Source organism: Salvelinus sp. IW2-2015, unplaced genomic scaffold (genome assembly GCF_002910315.2).
Source record: "Salvelinus sp. IW2-2015 unplaced genomic scaffold, ASM291031v2 Un_scaffold4490, whole genome shotgun sequence".
Taxonomy (NCBI): domain Eukaryota; kingdom Metazoa; phylum Chordata; class Actinopteri; order Salmoniformes; family Salmonidae; genus Salvelinus; species Salvelinus sp. IW2-2015.
The window spans coordinates 37,561-46,842 of NW_019945760.1; the positions used below are offsets into that span (position 1 = coordinate 37,561).

The 9,282-nt window shown below is 54.2% G+C and overlaps 1 protein-coding gene across 1 annotated transcript in view; it reads left to right on the forward strand.

Annotated features, from left to right (window-relative positions):
• LOC112077365 (X-ray repair cross-complementing protein 5) overlaps window positions 1-7,100 on the forward strand; it is a 27,866-nt gene extending 20,766 nt beyond the window's left edge. Inside the window, 8 exon segments of the mRNA XM_070441665.1 lie at window positions 2,138-2,260; window positions 2,465-2,482; window positions 2,484-2,547; window positions 2,549-2,628; window positions 6,056-6,173; window positions 6,248-6,386; window positions 6,682-6,794; window positions 7,002-7,100. Of these exon segments, the coding sequence (XP_070297766.1) occupies window positions 2,138-2,260; window positions 2,465-2,482; window positions 2,484-2,547; window positions 2,549-2,628; window positions 6,056-6,173; window positions 6,248-6,386; window positions 6,682-6,794; window positions 7,002-7,091 (745 nt within the window). The 3' untranslated portion in view covers window positions 7,092-7,100.
• The last annotated feature ends 2,182 nt before the right edge of the window (window positions 7,101-9,282 follow it).

The following is a 9,282-nucleotide window of genomic DNA, read 5'->3' on the forward strand; positions in this document are numbered from 1 at the left end:
GACTAAGTGGCTTTTGGATAAAACATCTAATCAATATATTATGGAAGACTGGATAAAAACATCTAATCAATATATATGGGAAGACTGGATAAAACATCTGATCAATATATATGGGAATGACTGGATAAAACGTCTAATCAATATATTATGGGAAGGGACTGGAAAACCTCTAATCAATATATTATGGGAGGACTGGATAAAACCTCTAATCAATAATATATGGGAAGACTGGATAAAACATTCTAAATATTATGGGAAGATGGATAAAACATCTAATCAATATATTATGGGAAGACTGGATAAACACCTCTAATCAATATATTATGGGAAGACTGGATAAAACCTCTAATCAATATATTATGGAAGACTGGATAAAACATCTAATCAATATATTATGGGAAGGACTGGATAAAACATCTAACAATATATATAGGGAAGACTGGATAAAACATCTGATCCAATATATTATGGAAGACTGGATAAAACTCTAATCAATATATTATGGGAAGACTGGATAAAACCTCTAATCAATATATTATGGGAAAGACTGGATAAAACCTCTAATCATATATTATGGGAAGACTGGATAAAAACTCTAATCAATATATTATGGGAAGACTGGATAAAACATCTAATCAATATATTATGGGAAGACTGGATAAAAACATCTAATCAAATATTATGGGAAGACTGGAATAAAACTCTAATCAATATATTATGGGAAGACTGGATAAAACGTCTAATCAATATATTATGGGAAGACTGGATAAAACATCTTAATCAATATATTATGGGAAGCTGGATAAAACATCTAATCAATATATTATGGAAGACTGATAAAACATCTGACAATATATATGGGAGACTGGGATAAAACATTCTGATCAATATATTATGGGAAGGACTGGATAAAACATTCTAATCAATATATTATGGAATACTGATAAAACATCTAATCAATATATTATGGGAAGACTGGAAAACGTCTGATCAATATATTATGGGAAGACTGGAATAAAACCTCTAATTCAAGTATATTATGGAAGACTGGATAAAACCTCTAATCAATAACAGCTGACATAACTGTCATGACATACAGTAGCCAGCCAAAAGTTTGGACACACCTACTCAATTCAAGGTTTTTCTTTATTTTTACTATTTTCTACATTGTAAGAGTAATAATGAAGACATCAAAAACTATGAAATAACACCATATGAGATCCATGTAGTTAACCAAATCAAAATATAATTTAGATTCTTCAAAGTAGACACCCTTTGCCTGGGACAGCTTTGCACACTCTGTGCATTCTCTCACCAGCTTCATGAGGTAGTCACCTGGAATGCTTTTTCAATTAACAGGTTTGCCTTGTTAAAAAGCTAATCTGTGGAATTTCTTTCCTCAATGCGTTCGAGCCCAATCAGTTGTGTTGTGGAAGGCAAGGTTGGTATACAGAAGATAGCCCTATTTGGTAAAAAGACCAAGTCCATATTATGCAAGACAGCTCAAATAAAGCAAAGAGAAAACGACATGTCCATCATTACTTAGGACATGAAGGTCAGTCAAACCGGAACATTTCAGTGCACTCGCAAAACCATCAAGTGCTATGATGAACTGGTTCTCATGAGGACCGCCACAGGAAGGACCCAGAGTACCCTGCTGCAGAGGATAAGTGCATTAGTACCAGCCTTAGAAATTGCAGCCCAAATAAATGCTTCAGAGTCCCAGTAACAGACAATCTCAACATCAACTGTTCAGAGGAGACTTGCCGTGAATCAATCGAATGGCTGCCAAAAGAAACCACTACTAAAGGACACCAATAAGAAGAAGAGACTTGCTTTGGCCAAGAAACACGAGCAATGGACATTAGACCGTGGAAAATCTGCCTACGGGCAGATGGGCCATAAAATAACGCAATATATGTCACAACAGTGTAAATATGATTGGGTCGTGAGTGTTGTTAGACCTATGACAAGTTTCAAGCTGTTATGACAGTTATGACGCTGGGTGTCAAGTAAAGTGTACCAGAATGATTGTAGATGACAAAAAGGACCCCATTGGAGAGGAGCTATACGTGTTCTGCTTTGTTCATGCGTGATCATGTTTCCATGTAACTCTGTTCTGTTTGACTGTCCTTCAGGGGAAGAAATATGAGCGTCTGAACATAGTCCTGCTCACAGACCTGAACACCCGAGCAGTCCTGACCAGCTGAACATTATCATAGGCAAACCTGAAGAGAGCCGGCATCACTCTGCAGTTCTTGTTGTGATATATATGTTATTCTACTGTAGAGATCTCTAATGCTTGTCATATATCATGGAACAATGAGTGCATCTACATTAGTGCTTCATCTGAAAATGGCATCATATTTCCCTATATAATGCAGTAATTTTGGCCAGGCTCTGCGATTTGCACACAGCCATGGAGTGACTCCAAAACTGACCCCCTAACCTCTGCTTCCTCCAGCCTACCCTTCCCTGTAGATGGAGGGGTCCCAACCCCCCCCACGGGGGTTCAACCCCCCCCACGGAGGTAAAGGTCTGTCCAGAAGAGCAGCAGCAAGGCCTGGAGATGACCAAGCGGGTCATGATTCTCTGGATGAAGAGGACGTCTGGAGAAGTCTACACCTTCAGGAGAAGTCACTGGGGTCTGCGTTCACAGATATGTTGCCCTATATGGTGGCAAGACTTCTGACCAGGCCTGAGGGTGGTCTAGGGGGCCTGGAGGGTGGTCTAGGGCGGCGCTGGAGCGTGGTCTAGGGGGCCTGGAGGTGGTCTAGGGGGCCTGGAGGGTGTCTTGGGGGCCGAGGTGGTCTAGGGGGTGGCTAGGGAGGGCTGGCAGGGCCTGGTAGGGGGGTAGAGGTGTGGAGGGGGGTTGCGAGGGGTGGTCTAGGGGGGCCTGGAGGGTGGTCTAGGGGGGCCGGAGGGGTGGTCTATAGGGGGCGTGTGAGGGTGGGTCTAGGGGGCCTGGAGAGTTCGGAGTCGGATGTTCTAGGGGGGCGCTGGAGGGTGGTCCTAGGGGGGCCTGGAGGGTGGTGGGGCTAGGGGTCTAGGGAGGGCCTGGAGGGTCGGCTAGGGGGGCCTGGAGGTGGTCCTAGGGGCCTGAGGAATGGTCTAGGGGGGGCCTGGAGGTGGTCTAGGGGGCCTGGAGGGGGGTCTAGGCGGGCCTGGAGGGGTGGTCTAGGGGGGGCCTGAGGGTGGTCTGGCTAGGGGGGCCTGGAGGGTGGTCCTAGGGGGCCTGGAGGGTGCGTCTAGGGGGGCCTGGAGGGTGGTCTAGGGGGCCTGGAAGGGTGGTCTAGGGGGCGAGCGGAAGCGGATGGTCTAGGGGGCCTGGAGGGTGGTCTAGGGGGGCCTTGGGTGGTCAGGGGGCTTGAGGTGGCATTACGTGGAGCCGGAGGGTGGTCTAGGGGGGCCCTGGCATGGTCTGGGCGGAAGGTGGGTCCTAGGGGCCTGGAGGGTGGTCTAGGGGCGGCCTGGAGGGTGTCTAGGGGGGCCCTGGAGGTGGTCTAGGGGGCCCTGGAGGTGGGTCTAAGGGGGCCCTGGCAGCGTGGTCCTAAGGGGGGCCCTGGGAGGGTGGTCTGGGGGGCTGGAGGGGTGAGGGGGGCCTGGAGGGTGTCTAGGGGGCTGGAGGGTGGTCAGGGGGCCTGGAGGTGGTCTAGGGGGGGAGGTTGGAGAGGGGCCTGGAGGGTTAGTGGAGAGCCTGGAGGGTGTCTAGGGGGCCTGGAGGGTTAGTAGAGCGGGGGGCTGGAGGGTTATAGAGGGGGGGCCTGGAGGGTGGTCTAGGGGGGCCTGGAGGGTGGCGCTAGGGGGGCCTGGAAGGGTGGTCTAGGGGGGCCTGGAGGGTGGTCTAGGGGGGCTGGAGGGTGGTCTAGGGGGGCCTGGAGGGTGTCTAGGGGGGCCTGGAGAGGTGGTCTAGGGGGGCCTGGAGGGTGGTCTCGGGAGGGCCTGGAGGTGGTCTAGGGGGCCTGAGGGTGGTCTAGGGCCCTGGAGGGTGTCTAGGGGCCGGAGGGTGGTCTAGGGGCCCTGGAGGGTGGTCTAGGGCCTGGAGGGGTGGTCTAGGGGGGCCTGGGGGTGGTCTAGGGGGGGCCTGGAGGGTGGTCTAGGGGGCCTGGAGGGGTGGTCTAGGGGGCCTGGAGGGTGTCCTAAGGTGCCTGAGGTCTTAGGGGGCCTGGAGTGTGGTCTAGGTGTGGCCTGGAGGGTGGTCTAGGGGGGCCTGGGAAGGTGGTCTAGGGGTGCACTGGAGGGTCGGTCTAGGGGGCCTGGAGGGTGGTCTAGGGGCTGGAGGGTGGTTCTAGGGGGGGCCTGGAGGGTGGTCTAGGGGGGCCCTGGAGGAGTGGTCTAAGGGGGCCTGGAGGGTTTAGCTAGAGAGGGGGGCCTGGAGGGTTTAAGAGGGCCTAGTAGTAGAGAGGAGGCCGTGGAGGGTGGTCTAGGGGGCGCTGGAAGGGTTAGTAAGCGGGGGCTGAGAGGGTTAGTAGAGGGGGGGGCCTGGGAGGGTGGTCTAGGGGGGGCCCTGTGGCTAGGGTGGCCTGGAGGGTGCTAGCAAGGGGGTGCTGTATGGTGGTTTCTTAAAGGGGGGGCGCTGGAGGGTGGGTCTAAGGAGCGGGGGCTGGTAGGGGGCTGGAGGGTGGGCTAGGTGGAGGGCCCTGGTTAGGGTGGGTCTAGGGGGGCCTGGAGGTGGTCTAGGAGGGGCCTGGAGGTGGTCTAGGGGGCCTGGAGGGTGGTCTAGGGGGCCTGGAGGGTGGTCTAGGGGGCCCTGAGAGGGTGGTCTAGGGGGGCCTGGAGGGTGGTCTAGGGGGGCCTGGAGGGTGGTCTAGGGGGGCCTGGAGGGTGGTCTAGGGGGGCCTGGAGGGTGGTCTTAGGGGGGCCGGAGGGTGTCTAGGGGGCCCTGGAGTGGTCTAGGGGGGCCTGGAGGTTAGTAGAAGGGGGGGCCTGGAGGGTTAGTAGAGAGGGAGGCCTGGAGGGTGTCTAGGGGCCTGGAGGGTTAGTAGAGGGGGGGGCTGGAGGTTAGTAGAGGGGGGGCTGGAGGGTGTCTAGGGGCTGGAGGGTGGTCTAGGGGGCCGTGGAGGGTGTCTAGGGGGGCCTGGAGGGTGGTCTAGGGGGGCCTGGAGGGTGGTCTAGGGGCCTGGAGGGTGGTCTAGGGGGGCCTGGAGGGTGGTCTAGGGGGCCTGGAGGGTGGTCTAGGGGGCCTGAGGGTGGTCTAGGGGGCCTGGAAGGTGGTCTAGGGCCTGGAGCGGTGGTCTAGGGGGCCTCTGGAGGGTGGTCTAGGGGGGCCTGGAGGTGGTCTAGGGGGGCCTGGAGGGGTCTAGGGGTGGCCTGGAGGGTTAGTAGAGAGGGGGGGCCTGAGGGTTAGTAGGGAGGGAGGCCTGAGGTGGTCTAGGGGGCCTGGAGGGTGGTCTAGGGGAGGCCTGGAGTGGTCTAGGGGGCCTGGAGGGTGGTCTAGGGGGGCCTGGAGGTGAGTTAAGGGGGCCTGGTGTAGGGTGGTCTGGAGGGGGCCTGAGGGTTATGTAGAGAGGGGGGGGCCTGGAGGGTTAGTAGAGAGGGAGGCCTGGAGGTGGTCTAGGGGGCCTGGAGGGTTAGTAGAGGGGGGGGCTGAGGGTTAGTAGAGGGGGGGGCTGGAGGTGGTCTAGGGGGGCCGTGGAGGTTAGTAGAGGGGGGGGGGCTGGAGGGTTAGTAGAGGGGGGGCTGGAGGGTTAGTAGAGAGGGGGGCCTGAGGGTGGTCTAGAGGGGCCTGGTAGGGTGTGTCTAGAGGGGCCCTGGACGGGTGGTTTAGGCGTTACGGGTAGAGGTGCCTGGAGGGTGGTCCTAATAGAGGGGCCCTGGAGGGTTGGCCTATAGGGAGTAGAGGGTGGTGGAGCTGGCCTATAGGGAGTAGAGGGTGGTGGAGTTGGCCTATAGGGAGTAGAGGGTGGTGGAGTAGAGGGTGGTGGAGTTGGCCTATAGAGAGTAGAGGGTGGTGGAGTTGGCCTATAGGGAGTCATTTGGGACACTGTCAAAGCTCTGAGTTTGAGGCTATATTCTAAGGTTGTCCTGCTCTGACAGTGTTCTCTCCTCTGTCTTGCAGTGATGCTATAGAGAAGTTGTCTGTGTTTAAACGTGTTGAGAAGAGACCCATGGCCTGGCCCTGTACTCTGACCATCGGCAGCTCTCTGGCCATCAAGATTGTTGGCTACAAAGCAGTAAGTAGAGTTTCTGTCCCTGAAGCAGGAACTGGGAGATGTGAATTAGTGTAGTGACTGTCTGACCCCTGCAGGTATGTGAGGAGAGACCCAGGAAGTCGTGGTCGGTGGTAGATGCTAAGACACACCAGAAAGACGACATAAAAAGAGATGTAGTTTACTGTCTCAACGATGATGAAGAGACCGAGGTATCGAAGGACGACACCATACAAGGTGAGAGCGCTCTGACACCATTGTGAGAGAAATCAGGAAGTAAAGCTGCGTGTGATACGAGTGTTGTCTCAAACGGCTAGGTTCCTGCCATCCATCCATGTTCTTCCTCTCCTCTCTAAAGGCAGAACTTCACCCTTCCTCTGTTCTTCTTCTCCTCTCTAAAGGGTGTAACTTCACCCTTCCTCTGTTCTTCCTCTCCTCTCTAAAGGCAGAACTTCACCATTCCTCTGTTCTTCTTCTCCTCTCTAAAGGGTGTAACTTCACCCTTCCTCTGTTCTTCCTCTCCTCTCTAAAGGGTATCGTTATGGCAGTGACATCGTCCCCTTCTCTAAAGTTGACCAGGACCAGATGAAGTACAAGACAGATGGGAAGAGTTTTGCTGTGCTGGGCTTCACCAAACAGAGCATGGTAATACAGCTGCTGTTTCCTGTCAAACAGACTCACAAAAAGCTTATAGTGTGCATCCCAAACGACACCCTATACCCTATACAGTGTACTACTTTGGACCAGTGTACTATAGGGAATAGGGTGCCAATTGTGATGTAGTCTTATCAAGTGGAGCGAGGGAATTGCTACAGACCAACAGCCCCTCTAACCTGTATTGTTCTGCTACAGATCAACAGACACCAGTTCGTGGGGACTCAGGTCCTCAAGGTGTTCGCCCCTAAAGATGATGAGGTGAGAGTAGTGACCGGATTTTATTGAATCAACAGAGGGGCCCTTCGTTTCTTCATACCTCATTGTCTCTGTTCTCCTGTTAATACTTCGCGGTACTTGCCTCGTCTTACGTCGATGTCTCGTACTTGTCTGCCTCTGCCTCCGTCTCTTCGTCTGCCTGTCTCGTCTTACATGCCTACTTCCTTGGACGGACCCACTGGTGCTGCTGTACCATCTGCCTAGCTGTCCAGGATACAGTTCGGTGCGATCCCACTAGTTGCTGTTCTCCCTACTGAGAGTGTATCGGCTGATCCTAGCGCAGAGAATGTTGCCCGGCCTGTCTGGTCCACTTACCTACACTGATCTGTCTCGTCTTTTCTGCCTGACCGGTAGCGCTGCCTGTCTGTGTTCTGAGTCTGCCTTGTGTCTTGCCCTGCCTGCCTGCTGTACCCTGTCTGTTCTGCTCTTCTGTGTTCTCTGCCTGTTGCCTCCTCCGAGAGTCGTAGTGCGTGTGCGATAGCCAGTCGGCTGTCCTGTCTGTTGCTTCAGTTGCTTCACTGGCACTTTCTCCTCCATGAAGAGGAAGCTGAACCACCGTGTCTACGAGACCTCCGCCATGTCACATATAACACAGAAGGTTGCCCAGTTAGCTGCCCAATGGCCGGTTGTCTTGCCTGCCGGGTGTCTGTCATGTAAGTAGCTGCCTGCCTGCCTGCCCTGCCTTGCTGCCTGCCTTGCCTGCCTCTGCCTCCTCGACCCTGCCCGCTGTCTAACATGGCCGTGACACTGCCTGCCTTGATGGCTGTCTTGTTCTGCCTGCCTGTCTGGGCTGTCTATGACGTAAGCTCACCTTCAGTTACTGTCTCTGCCCTCTGTTCACATAGTTCTGAGCATGCGTGGGTGAGCGGTGTCGTGCTCCTACTTGTGGGTTTCTGCTCCCTACCTTGTGTCCATTGCGGGTCGTAAACTACCTCAACACCGCCACCATCTTGTGGTTCATCCAGAGCCCCTCGGATCAGACCTGCAGAGAGCTACACCTGAATGCTGAGAGCTCAGACAGACAGGCAGGTGACAGAGGACCAGCAACCAGAACAGACAAGCAGACAAGACCCACAGACTACGAGCTAGGCAGAGGCACGTTTAGGCAGTGACTACCTGTATTAGACCCATACGACGACCAGAACTGACCAGGCTAGGCCAGACGACATAGCACATTGTCTGTCAGTTTACGGCGACCTCTGTGCTACCCACGAACAGTAACAATGCGCTGACGCGATACATTCCACCTCCAGGCGCAGTCTGGCGCAACGTCCCGTCCGACGTACCATGCACCAGACCAGACTAGGCTGATGGCCCAGACAGGATTACAGACTGTCTATGTCTGCTGGCGTCGACGTCGTATCTGTTTCGCCGCATGCTTCCACTAGTACATCGTAAAACTACTAGATCCACTGCACTGCACCAGCTGGATGCCCGAGTCTACCATGCACACGGGCGTCGGGTGCTGTCTTGTCGTGTTGTACCAGCTATGTCTGCCTATGGTCTGACCTATATTCTGGGCTCTGGAGCTGCCGACAGACTGAGTTAGACGTCTTCGTCCTGGTCTTGGTCTGCCTGCACTGTATGAACTGTCCTACTAGCGTCCAGTGTCTGCCACCTGACACCAGCCACTCGCGGTACGGGCGGGGGACGGGTGAGCCGGTCCTTCCTCTACGGCAGGTTCCTCGGAGCATCTCCTTGCCTCTTTCTTCCATCTGGTCGTGTGGGTTGAGCTTGCGTGCCTCGGCCCCTTGGCTCTGCACTGCTGCCTGCGCCTGGTCCTGCGTGTGATCGTGCTCAGTGCTTACTGTACTTGTGTGGTCTTGTCTGGTCCAGACTATCGAGACATTGCTAACAGAACACCAATTACCAGAGACAGGCATCAGTCCAGACCAGTGTCTACAGACGAGAGGCAGGTAGGACAGACAGACACATACAGAACACCTCAGGCCAATTACAGACCACAGGGACACAGACAGGGCAGGGCAGGGTCAGGACACAGTTTGAACTAACCTCCACCCAGACAATGACAGGCTAGGCAGTACAGACAGTACCTCTGGACCAGGGACAGCAAGGGGGCGGGACAACCAGACAGACAGCGAGTGATGGGCTCAAGGACAGGTGGCAGGCAGGCAGGCAGCTTGCTAGTGCATTGGCAGGCATGGCTTAGTGATAGGCCAGGCAGTGCAGTGGCATGGTC